At 45.6% G+C, this 13,351-nt stretch overlaps 1 protein-coding gene across 1 annotated transcript in view; it reads right to left on the minus strand.

The window, feature by feature from the left end:
- The window catches only part of DNAH9 (dynein axonemal heavy chain 9), a 309,121-nt gene that overhangs the window by 29,583 nt on the left and 266,187 nt on the right, over positions 1–13,351 (minus strand). Inside the window, exons 62-65 of the mRNA XM_004433052.3 lie at positions 9,986–10,113; positions 8,429–8,656; positions 3,388–3,579; positions 2,003–2,194 (exon numbers count right to left, since the gene is read on the minus strand). Of these exons, the coding sequence (XP_004433109.2) occupies positions 2,003–2,194; positions 3,388–3,579; positions 8,429–8,656; positions 9,986–10,113 (740 nt within the window). The remainder of the gene's footprint in view (positions 1–2,002; positions 2,195–3,387; positions 3,580–8,428; positions 8,657–9,985; positions 10,114–13,351) is intronic.

Consider the following 13,351-nt stretch of genomic DNA (forward strand, 5'->3'; position numbering starts at 1 on the left):
AAAGTATGGAGCTGGCTGTAGGGCGAGGTGAATTTTGCTGTGAACTGAAGAGTTCCTGTATCTGGCGAAAAGCATTCGAATTAAAAACTTTTAAAATGACATGTCACCCCAACAACACATCTCTGTGGTCAGTTGTGGTGGGCACAGTCTGCCATCCTTGAAAAATCCTCCCCAGTTTTTAAGGCTCACTTCCTTCTCCAAATGTTCTCTGAGTTCTCCTTCACAGTTCTCTCTATTACAGCGAGAAAACATCCCTGAAATTTAGCTCCTCATTTGACTTTGATGATGTCTTGCTGTTAGTAACATCCCATCTAAGTAAAAGATTGCTCATTCTTTTTTTTTTTTAAAGATTTTATTTATTTTATTTTTTTCCCCCCAAAGCCCCAGTAGACAGTTGTATGTCATAGCTGCACACCCTTCTAGTTGCTGTATGTGGGACTCGGCCTCAGCATGGCCGGAGAAGTGGTGCCTCGGTGCGCGCCCGGGATCCGAACCTGGGCCGCCAGCAGCGGAGTACGCGCACTTAACTGCTAAGCCACGGGGCCGGCCCAAGATTGCTCATTCTTTAAAGGAAAATTTGTGGCTTATTTTTCTATTTCTTCCAGCACCCAGCACACTCCTGGACTCTCTTGGTGAGTGCCCTGGAACCATCTGTTAACTGACAGGTTAAAGAGAGGGATGAAGAAAAGGAAAATCTGCCTCAGTCATTGGGAAGCATGCAAACCATGTTACTGTTGCCCACCGCTACTCTAGCCTCTTGTTGAATTGTTCCATGGACACTAGGGGATGCTCTTGCACAATTTTCTTGAGTAGACCCTCTAAGCTTTTTGTTCAAGTAATTTATAAAAAAAATTCCTCTTATTTTCTTTAACTAGTCTTACTGTTTTTGATTTCTTCTCATAGGTCCAGTTTTTCTGGATCGAATGACTTTTACAACTTACCCTCTTAAATTTTATGAAGTAAAAAAAATTTTAAAGCTGTAGTTGATGTTCCTACGACCAGTATTTCCCTTAGGTTTGGTATTCAAGACTTCTTTTAGGCATGTTCAAAAGTTAAGCAATGAAAAAGATTTTTTTTTTTTTGTTTATTTGTTTTTTTTTAGTTTTTTTTTGTGAGGAGATCAGCCCTGTGCTAACATCCGCCAATCCTCCTCTTTTTTTGCTGAGGAAGACGGCCCTGGGCTAACATCTGTGCCCATCTTCCTCCACTTTATCTTCCTCCACTTTATATGGGACGCCGCCACAGCATGGCTTGGCAAGCAGTGCGTCGGTTCGCGCCAGGGATCCGAACCAGCGAACCCCGGGCCGCCGCAGCGGAGCGCGTGCACTTAACCACTTGCGCCACCGGGCCGGCCCCTGAAAAAGATTTTTTAAAAAATTATCTTTAAATATATTTTCCATGGCAGGCTAAGTAGGCAAAGACAAACACCTTAAAAATAGCGGTAATAATAGTAAAATGAAAACCCAAAGTAATAGTAAGCAAAAGCCCCATGAGAATGTTTTTCTTGGCATGTGTATGTGTGCCTGTGTTCACAGCCACCGACAGGGGAAAGGCAGGGTGAGTGATCTGCCCACAAGATCACGTCCCTCTGAAGATACTTAGCATCACTAGTATAAACTCAACCAAAAGTTGACTAAGTTCTTACCTGGAACTTTGCTTTTAATGGCTTTGTCAATATCCTGAATGAAAACAATCAAATGAGTGCCCCAGATGTTATTTGTAGAAAAGAGCAACAAATAGAATTATTGAACCAAACATCAAGAATAAAAAGATTTCCTAAGGCTCAATTTTATCATTAATTTGAGGCTAGAAATCCTATAGCTCTCAAATTGAGCAGGGTGAACTTGAGGCTGAGAACCACAATCCATATACGCTCAGCTTTCTAAGCGATTCTTCCCTGGGCCCGCTCGAGCATGCCCAGTGGTGCAGGTCCGCATGGGAGGAAGGGCCAGGTCCCGCGTGAGCACCACCACGCCGGTGTGAGGAAAGAACAGAGCCTTACCTGATGGTAACCGCTGTAGTCCATGTTGCCTGGGAGTGGGAACCCTGGGGCCAGAGACAACTCTCCTTCCAGCATTTCTGGTTTAATAAATTCTTCCAGATAGGTTCTGCAGAGTCTCCTGTCCCAGTCATCTGTGATGTGGCCTCCATACATGATCTCTCCAAAGAGGTAGCGCAAATCATCATAGGGGACCTGAGAGACAGGGGAAGGAAAGAAAGACCTCCACACAGGCATCGGGGCCGGCCTGATGTGTGGGCAGAGCATCAGCCACAAAATGGGATGCTTCTCGAGATCAGGAGCAATCTCTATTAACCTGCGTACCCCCAGTGCCCAGCAGAGTCAAGCACGTGTGGGAGCTCATTAAATGCTTGAAGAATCCCATCAAACGGTGAGGAGAAGTAAGTGCCAACCCTCTTGCATATATACCTTCTCTCTTTCATGGTCCTTGAAGTGGCAGTGAAGTCAGGGTCTACCTACAAGTCCTTTAAATAGGTGGATATCAAATGGAAGAAAGTGAGGACCAGGGTACTTTTCTAATTTCCTGCCATTAATTAGCATATTAATTAATTGTCTCCTTCCCGAGTTCAAAGTGAATGAAATACAGCAGGCAAGTTCATGGGTGTTGCAGTTGGGAGGGAAGCCACTTGAGGAAAGGCTGTGGCAGCGCAGCAAATGAAGGGATGGTGTTGTAGGGGGTGGGCTTCCCTGTACCCTGGAGCTGGAGGCAGAGGGATTGCTTAGGGTGTCTGGGCCTGATTCACTTCCCCACCAGGAAGAGGAGGTGGCCTTGCAGATGCTGCTATGTTTGGTGCATGAACTAGAAAAGCCTCGATGGTGTGAATGTTCCCTTAAATGGAAGGGCATGGATTGTTAGTGTAAGTTTTCTTTGACACAGAGATATCAGACAGAGAATGAGGGAGATGAGGTGTAGCAAGAATTTGGCTTCTTCTTCAACTTGAGCAAGACCTTACCTATGTGAGGAGCTGGGTGCCCCAAGAGAAGTTCTGCATCCCTGGCTAATTAAATTGGGAATGTGTATCAGGTGAGTGTGGGGTCTCTTCCTGCTAATCCACAGCCCCCTGCATGCTGCAAGTGCACAGGGGTGGTCCGGTGGGCCCTGGGATGAACGCTCATGGGACTGACCCACACCAGGCTTGAGTCACTAGTTTGGTTTTCTGAGCTTTCTTGGCTCTAACCTCTCTGTGGGACTCTTCTTGGCCTCACTCCTGTCCTGGGGTTGGCCGCCTGGTTAACCTCGCACTTCCTCACTGCACTTGGGGAGGGTGTAGACCTTCCCCAGTGCGCGCCCATTCTTCCGGGTGCTATGCTGCATCACCCTTCTCAGAGGCGTCCCTCCCGACCTACCCCTGCGCTGGAACCTTTACCTTTGCGTTGGCCTCCAGGAAGTTGTAGAGTACATTCACAGAGATGGTGAGGTCTCCAGTGTTGAAGGGGTAGGAACGATTCCATCCTTGGGGCCCAAACTTTCGTCTTTCTGCCACCACCGCATGAAAGTAACAAAGAGCAAAGAGGATGCTCTTGAACTCCGTCTCCCGGGAACACATCTCCAGGGTGTCCTGAAAGGAAAGTGTTGCCTCCAATGCTACTGTTACACAGTGCCGGCCAGGGGGTGGGTTATGGTGGCTGGGGGTTGTGTTGGATAAAGTTACTGAATGTCCTGGTTAGGGTTGAGCTACAGTAGGACTATAGATGGCACTGTGGATAGGCGTGGGCTCAGGGTTTGAGGGGACCTTGCAGAGGGGTGGGGTTTTAGTTTAGAATCTCAGTTAAGGCTTTGATTCAGGTTATAATGGGGTTTGGTTTATGGTTAAAGCTTGCACATACGGATGTGCTAATTAAGTTCTCAAGCATAGCTAATGGAAAACAGGGTAGTGGGCCACAGGAGTCTCATGTTTGTCATATTAATGTCACTTTGCACTGGGGTGTGGGTGGGGACTCCCACAGCATCTTCTCTAATTTCTTCCCTTCCTGTCACACTTTTCTTGCCCATCATGGAACCCTAGTAGGTGTGATTACTGCCTGTGAGACTGAGGAATCCCCAGCTCATCTGCTGGGGGAGTTGCCGAAAGGGGGGACAGGATGGAAATCAGAGCCACGAACAACAGGGCAGTGCCGAGCCCTTCACCACCCAAACTACTCCACTCAGCCCGAGCAGCGGTGATCAACGCGCGGCTGCGGAAACAGCACTGATGGGTCCTGGCTGCAGAGCACAAGGCAGGAGAAAGACGTGGCTCATGAAGAGGGGATAAAAGAAGCGACAGATAGAAGAAAAGAGAAGCAGGAGGTAGTCCAGAGGAAGGCAATGCAATTGTGCTTGGAGGATTTTAAGGAGCATGGTGATGATGGTGGGGAGGGGGAAAGTCTGAATTTTGAAGAGATGGTAGGACAAGAACCCCGGGACTTTTTGGAGTTAAAAATAATTTCCTCTGAGTGAGACCTTCTCTGCTCAGGAAGGAGCAAGATGTTGCAGATGGATCCCAAGAGAGGCACCTTCACAGCTCAGGCAAATTGGACGGGGTTCAGTCCCGGCATTTCTTCTAAGAATTGGTCCTTAGACTTTGCTCACACGGGCAGGAGGAGCAGAGGGGACAGGCCAGGTTAAGCTTCTGGCAGGTCTGACTTTTCCATGGAGAACCCATGACACTGTTTCCATCTCTCTCTGGACATGTGGGGATCACTCTGGTGCCTTTGCTGGGTACCAAGTTTGCCATGAAGGTTCAGATGTGAAAGGTCAGAGGTGGTGAGAGGAAAGTCACTGCCTCGTGCAAGCAGGAACTTAACAACTGCTGTCTGGACAGAGCTGTTCTCTCAAGACGGGTAGGGTGCTTCCTTTGGTACTTCTGACACATTTGAAAAAATTGGGTCCTGCTGAAAAATGCCTCTAAGCACAAAGACAAGAAGTCACCCGTTAAAATGCGGAAACTGGTTGACAGTGGCACACTCAAACAAAGGTCAGAATAAAATCATCATCCCTAAACAGCACAGCTATCAGGGAAGTGGGGATAAAAAGAGCTCAGTGCTGCAATTAGTCCCTTAAATGGTTAAAATAGGGCTCCGAAGAAACAGAGTGAACAATAGCGGGTATTAACCAGGCCTCTGCTCCAGGGCACTCGTAAAAGCAGAATGGAACAATTAAAATTCTCGTGAACAATAAATATGCCCATAAATCTCTCTCTCTTTCTCAGAATGAGTTACTGAAGATGGCTGCAAATGGCCAAAACACCAACTGTGGAAGGGACAGAATAACCAGGAAAAGCCAGTATCTCTTGGGATATATTTCCCAGTTGTCTGATAACCCAGACTGGACGTTGGGCTTGCAGGGGGATAAACCCAAGAACAAGGGCCCGTAGGGAGGCCAAGAAGATGAAGCCAGGTGTGGCTGTGGACGATAATACTTCTACTGAGGTATAATGTTATAATAGTAATTACTAGGAGATACGGCATGGGAGGCATCTGCTGCCCTCCTCCCTGGCTCTGTCTAAGACCCTCAAGGCAGAAAAGTTGGAAATGCTCTGGCCCTGCATCCTTCAAAAGAGCTAGCAAACTGCATTCCAATGCCTTTTATCCCCAACTTTTAATTTTTTAAAAAATTGTGGTATAGATGGCTAACAGGTAAATGAAAAGATGCTCAACATCACTAATCATTGGGGAAATGCAAATCAAAACCACAATGAGATATCACCTCACACCTGTTAGAATGACTATCATTAAAAAGACAAGGATAAGTGTTGGTGAGGATGTGGAGAAAAGGGAACCCTTGTGTACTGTTGGTTGGAATGTAAATTGGTGCAACCAGTATGGAAAACAGTATGGAGGTGCCTCAAAAAGTTAACAATAGAACTACTATATGACCCAGTAATTCTACTTCTGGGTATCTATCTGAAGAAAACAAAAATACTAACTTGAATATATATCTGCACCTCCACGTTCATTGCAGCATTGTTTACAATATCCAAGACATGGAAACAACCTAAGTGTCCATCACTGGATGAATGGATAAAGAAAATGTGGTATATGTACACAATTGAATATTATTCAGCCTTAAAAAGGAAGGAAATCTTGCCATTTGTGACAACATGGATGGAGCTTGAGGGCATTACGCTAAGTGAATTAAACCAGACAGAGAAAGACAAATATGGTGTGATCTCACTTATATGTGGAATCTAAAGAATAAAACAAAACAAAACAAAAAAATCAATCTCATAGATACAGAGAACAGATTGGTGGTTGCTAGAGGTGGGGGTGGAGGGTTGGCGAAATGAGTGAAAGGAGTCAAAAGGTACAGATTTCCAGTTATAAAAAAAATTGTGGTAAAATATAGATAACATAAAATTTACCAACTTAACCATTTTTTTTGTGTGTGTGAGGAAGATCGGTCCTGAGCTAACATCTGCCAATCCTCCTCTTTTTGCTGAGGAAGACTGGCCCTGGGCTAACATCCATGCCCATCTTCCTCCACTTAATGTGGGACGCTGCCACAGCATGGCTTGACAAGTGGCGCGTTGGTGCGCGCCTGGGATCTGAACCGGCGAACCCTGCAGCGGAGCACGCGCACTTAACCGCTTGCGCCACCACGCCGGCCCCGCCAACTTAATCATTTTTAAGTGCACAGTTCAGTGGCGTTACGTGCATTCACATTGTTGTGCAATCCAACGCCTTTTCAGGGCAGAAATGTCTTTGCTTGGAACCAGCAACACCCTCCTGTAAGGAAGGCTGTAGATTTTAAAGTTAAGGATGTATATTTCCCCTACATGGACTAGAAAACCTAGAAAATTTAGAAGTTTTGACCTCTGGTACAGAGTGCCTAGTAGTTTAGCCAAGGCCTATTGAGGAAAAAAGCAAAAAGGAAAGAAAAGAAATGCCCCTGGACGAGAGGGCACTCTACCTTCTGCCCCAGGTTGCAGTGGGCAGGCATTTCTTAACAAAAACAGCAAGCTAAAATATCCTGAACCTCCTGGTCATGTTCCGCCGTTCTCCGTTCCAGATTATGCGTGGGTTTTGGAGTCGGGTGAAGAAGCTGAGTGAAAAAGGAGGAGACTGGATAAATTCTGCTTCTCCAATCTCTGTGGCAGCTTCCTTCTCCAAGTTGAACTGCTTGACTCCTACGCTATGAGGGGTCTCAAGCACTTAGTAAAAGCTTGAGACTCTGACTGCCAGATGGTTTTCATCTTATTTTAAGTTAAACCAGGCCCCAAAGGGCTGCTGGTCCTGGAAGTTTATGTTGGGTTAACTAGAACAGTTGTGCTGTTGGACGGCCTGTTTCAAGTCACCTAGATGACCCTGCGGGGACTGTGGTGAGTTTTAGCATGGGTTCTGAGAAGCTAGAGACTCACTGGTGCTATTATAAGATGACATCAGAGAGGACAGATCCTAGAACCCTCCCCTTGGACTCCAGCAAGGCCCAGTGTGGCAGACGGACTTTAGTATGCCACTTTCCTGGTGTTCACACCTGTGTGTATTCCCCTTCCCAGGAAAGCGGAAGTCCCCAAGAAAGAAGCAACAAGAAAGGATATCTTCCTGAGAAGATTAAAGAGGCCTGAGCTTCAGACTTTGCAAGTGCTACTTTATATATGAAGTTGGCCTCCCATGGGCCTAGCCTTAGCTTTAAATAAACACTCCACAATACAAGTCTTAGAATTCCCAGTCAAGGAAATTCCAATACCGTAGTAGCCTGCATTTGAACCTTATGCCTTGATACTCTTAATCTCGTTGTAGCATAATGTCCTTAAAGTTGACTGTACAATAGAATCCCCTGGAGGACTTCTTAGAACACAGACTCCTGGGCCCCACCCCAGAGTTTCTGATTCGGGAAGTCCAGAGTGGGACCTGAGAATTTGCATTTCTAACAGGTTCTCAGGTGATGCTGATGCTGTTGGTCTGGGGGCCACACTTTAAGAGTCTAACACATGGCTACGTTCCAAGTCCAGATCCCCACTATCTGATGCTTGGATTATTTGAATCCTTGATACTCAAGAAGCATGCAGATGTCAACTATTTTCATCTAAACAAGAGCATCATCCCCCTGCTTGAAGATAGTATGCTTAGCCAATAAGTGTGTGACCAGTATATCATATCAGTTAGATTTATAGCAACATGTCCTTCTCCATCTTGGAATATTTAGTTAGCACGTAGACTTGCAGAAAGTTCCCCTACACCTCTTGCCAAAGAAAGACCCTAAGCTTGGATTCCCCAGGTGTATCTGGGAATTGAGAGCTGAGAGCTGTACTCATTGGGCAATGGGTGGAGGTCAAATGCAAAGGGAACACAATTCACTTCCATTGGGCATTGCTCCAAAGCCCACTTGGCACCCCACCGCACCCCTGGTTGCATGCTCTTCTCTCATCCGGTTTGAATCAGCTGTTTGCAAGCTGGGGTGCTCTTCTCCCCTCCCTCCCAGGGCTGTACCTGACTGAAGTTGTCCAGGGCCTTGTGCAGGTTGGCATGCATGCCCGTGGGAGGCTCATTGGTGATCTTAATGGAGTTCTCCAAGATGCCCTGGGGGATGATGTGGCCCTCAGGGGAGGGTGCAGGCTCTGCACTGATGAAGACCCTGAACTGTGGGTGGCTGTTCTCTCTGTGCTCCTCCAGCTTCTTCTCCAGGGTGCTGAGCCACTTGGCCACCAGGTGAATGTTCTGGTGGGAAGGAAGGAAGGACCCCCCAGTGCAGACATCTGCTTAGTTCTGTTAGCAGTAAACAGTTATTAGGAAGGCAGCTAGAGGAGGCTCCTGGCCTTAGCTGCAAATAAATCACATCGCAGCATGAGTCTTGGGATTCCCAGTAATGGGGACCTCCTAGTAATCTGCAATTGAACCCTACCCCTTGCTATCTTAAGTCTCTCTAGCACAATGTTCTCAAACTTGACTAGGCATTGGAATCCCCTGGACCACTCGTTAAAACAAAGATTCTTGGGCTCTACTCCCGAGTGCTTGATTCAGGAGGTCTAGGGTGGAGCCTGAGAGTCTGCATTTCTAACAAATTCCCCAGTGATGCTGATGCAGCTCCTCAGAGGAGCACACTTTACGTGGTGACATTCCAACTCCAGATCCCCATATCGGACACCTGGATTATTTGAACTGTTGATACTCAAAAGCGGGGCCCATGGACCGGCAGTGTTGGCATTACCTGGGAGCTAGTTAGAAATGCAGACTCTTGGACCCCACTCAGACTTACCACATCAGTGCAGTTTAATAAGATCCTCCAGTGATTTCTATGCACGTCAAAATTTGAAAAGCACTGATTGAGGCTCATTCCAGCTAGCTTTCCTTCCTCTCTCCCCCTCTCCAAACTATTCTGCTAATTGTCGCCAAACAGATCTTTCTAAAACGCATGGAAACATTGCTGCTCACGTCCAGGGAAGGCTCTCGCCTCCGAGCCCAGGCTCCTCTGTCTGGGTCTTTGAGCCCTTTTCCCCCACCATGTGATTCCTATCTGTCTTTCTGTCTACCAACCTACATTTGTTTCTTAGCACTACTTTGCAGAATGCACCTTTCACTTTAGTAAAAATAGTCACTTTGCTTCATTGCAATATGTTTCATTATGATGGACAGATAAAAGCTCTTCGATAAATATTTGAGGAAATCTGCTTGCAGAGCCTTAAATACACAGATCAGCACGGAGCACAGTTCTTGGGCCACAGCAATCTGGTCTCTAAGTGCTGCTTTCTCTTCTATGAAGAGAGAAATAACAACAATATTTCCCATACTTATTTCACAGAGTTGCTGCAAATAACCAATCGTATTGCATTTGAAAGGGCTTTGTATACTGTAAAATGCTAGTTAGTAGTGGTTGTTGAAATGAAAATTTGTTAAATTAAGGAATTCACTTACAATCACTCCATTGGGGTGGAGAATTTAGGGGCTGCCTGGAGAGCCAGCGTTCTGTTAGCTAGGCAGTGCCACTGACCCACCACAGAGGTGGGTATGGGGTCAAGGACGACCCCAATCAGGGCAGAAAGGACATACCTGCAAAATAACCCAGTGACCTTTCTTGGCAGCTAGGTCCAGCGCGGCCTCAGCCACGACCTCCTGTCCTTGCCCCAGAGACACGTTGTGAAAATTCCGATTGTTGAAGGTGTATCCGAGTTTTTTACCTAAAAGGAGTATGGAGTTGTCATTATTATCTCCTGTGTCTAATGATCTGTGTTGTTTTATGTTCAGAAGGAAGTGACACCTCCATACCACTCCTCAAACATGGGCGTGCCTGAACCCGGACCACGAGCCTCATGTACTGATGCTTTTCCTTCACGGTGCAGGGGTGTGTGTGTGTGTGTGTGTGCGTGCGTGCGTGCTACATTTCCAGCTTTTTGTTCCCAAATAAAAGGAAGCAGTTGTCCAGCCCCAAATTGCTTCACCCCTCCCTCCTCACTTAATCCCCAAGAAGGGGTAGAAGTGCTGCCGCTCTTCTGCACAGCTTCCATTTGAAGGCCTGGATTGGTCCACTACCCTAGAGAGTGCTGATGGGAAAAGGCTCAAAGAGTAGCCAGCACGTGGGTGTGGCCCCTTCTGACTTGCTCTGTCCTCTGAATTTATGTTTTCCCTGAAACTTTACTGGGAGGTGTGGCCAGTAGGGGCAAGATTCAGGTAGCTTTGACTTCCTGTGCTTTACTCCACATTTACCTCCTCCCCTGTTACTCCCAACACATAGAAACATTTTATCTCATCATTTTTCATGAATTAGAGTGAAGAGAGGCAAGAGGCAAGACAAGAAGGGGCGTGGTTGCCTTGGTGTGAACGCTCTGTTGGATGTATCTCGATAACGTCTGTTGAATGTTGCTGGTGCTGGGAAGAGTAAGGGAACAGCTACACGAACATAAATATCAGAACCACATCACTGGAGCAAGGCCAGTGCTCATGCGTTGTTCTTCAACCCCAAGAAAAACTACACAAAGAAATGACCTTAATATAGAGAACCAGTTCTGCTTGGACATCAGCTATTAGTGTGAAACAATAAAGTTTAGAGAAATTACATAATATTCTTTAGAGAAAAGGATCATAAAAATGTATTATACTGGGAAGGAATTGTTGGGCAATTTTTCTAGGAAGGTGGAGTACACAAGAGAAAAGAGGAGAAATTTAAAAAGAGAAAAAGAATAAAAATCTGTACTTAAAAATTTACTTTCAGGGGAACTAAAATTGAAGATGCAATCTGATACTTGTCAAGAAAATTTAAAAAACCTGTCAACATCGGCTATTTCTTTTAAACACTAAAAAAAGTATAGACTCTCTTTCAGTTGAAGCAGACAAAGCAAGATGATGATTTTTTGTAGTGAGGAATAGTTATTATAGATTCAACTGAGATGAACCCAAGAAATACCCTTATTAAACTATAAATCCCAGCTGGCAATAGATTTGATGTCCGTTTTAGAAGCAGGGGTATAGACAACTTATTCCAGAGAAAATACCAGGATAAAGATGCTGAGATTATTAGATATCATCGGTAACGTTTCTACTCACAAAAGAACCTATTTTTCTTTTCTTTACCAGCAAGAGAAAGATATGGGAAAAGAGAGGCTTAATGAAGACTAGTTTGAAATCTACAGACTGGAGGGACTTAGTGGCAAAGTCCAGCACTGCACAGACCAGCTAGGATCAGTCTGCATTAATCTAGGCTTGAGGCATGATGACAAGGCTGAGGAGAAAAAAATGGATCTCAGGATGCTGAGAAGCGGAAAAATTGATGGGGTTCGCACTGACTGAACACTCAGCCAAAGATAGCTGCACCTCATGCGAGCCTTGTGAAGTGCTGAGGCACCCTTGCAGAGTCCTTCCGTTTGCAACATTGAGACTCTCAAGATGCCTTGCTGGGTCATCAGCAAGCCACTCCAGCCAGCTATGTGCTCTTGGGTTTTCATCTTTATATTGTTTGTGCTATGGCTTCCAAGCCTCCACCCCTACCACCTTTAACTCGTTTCCCTTTCTGATCTTCCTTCCAACCCTCCATCTGGTGGTGTCATCTGGAATCTTGCCCCATTGTAAACCTTCTTTAACGTCTTCACAGCGTGCCTCTTCAACCTCCAGCTTCTTTGAGGACATTGCAACTTCTGTGGCCCTCTCCCTAGTTCCACATACCCATGGGGCTGGGAGGAAGGGGAACATTTTTCTAGCCTTCTCTTGCTACTTGCAGGCTATTTCTCCTCCCCCTCCATATAAAACCCTTTCTCTTCTTCTTTTTTTTTTTTTTGAGGAAGATTGGTCCTGAGCTAACATCTGTTGCCAATCTTCCACTTTTTCTTTTTTCTCCCCAAAGCCCCAATACATAGTTGTGTATCATGGTTGTAGAGTTGTAGCTCTTCTATGTGGGATGCTGCCTCAGCATGTCTTGATGAGCAGTGAGTATGTCCGTTCCCAGGATCTGAACCAGCAAACCCCAGGCCACTGAAGCGGAACACGTGAACTTAACTGCTAGGCCGCCGGGCTGGCCCCTCCTTTCTCTTTTAAAACACATGCCATCTGGCTATATTATCTACTAACTTTTATGTGCTCTGCATTGTACCAACTTCCCAGTGAGATTCGCTTTTCTTAAGGGCTTTGGAACATGGTTTAAAATCTTCCATACTTCCTGTTCCATCATTACCCTGGTAAATTTTAATGTCACTGTGGATGACTCAGCCAACATCTAGCCTCATGTTTCCTCATCTTCAAAGAACTTAATTCCACTCTATTTCTGTTACCCATTCCCATTGGCTGCACCCAGGACTTCACTATCACTGAGAACAGTCCCATGTCTAAAACGTTATTCGTTCATATCTGCTCATGACTATCACTTCCCACTGTCCAGACTGTTCGCTCTCTTACTCACTTCTCACCTATTGTTCTACTTTAGTGAATGTCAGTCCATTGGCTCCTCTATTTTTCCTAATCTTCACCTTTACCTTTTATTTTAATATAAACCCAATAATCCTTAATTTGAGCCATGATCCTACAAAATCCTCAACTCCATTAACCATTCTATTTCTGTATCACCGAACTTCTGTAAAACTTCAACCCTGGACAAATCTAAGCATTAACAAAAGAGAAAAATAATACATTTGGTGAATTGGAGCCACCAAAAGTTCATGACTCTGAACTTCAATGCTCTTTGGTAATCTTTCCATGTGTTCAGAAATTGGTGACATTGTCCACTCCCCTCTTTCTTTAAACTTCCTAATGAACCCTACCCTTCTTATGCTCAGCACTTTGCTTCACTCTCTACTTCCCTGAGAAAATATATACCATTGGTTAGGAACTCCTTCACTTCACTGCCACTTTATCTGCATCTCTGTGCATCCCTATTATGTGTCTATCCCTGCACATTCCCGTTTCAACGGAAGAGGTGCCCTCCTGCTGCCC

Source organism: Ceratotherium simum, chromosome 16 (genome assembly GCF_057802395.1).
Source record: "Ceratotherium simum simum isolate JZ-2026a chromosome 16, ASM5780239v1, whole genome shotgun sequence".
NCBI classification, from domain to species: Eukaryota; Metazoa; Chordata; class Mammalia; order Perissodactyla; family Rhinocerotidae; genus Ceratotherium; species Ceratotherium simum.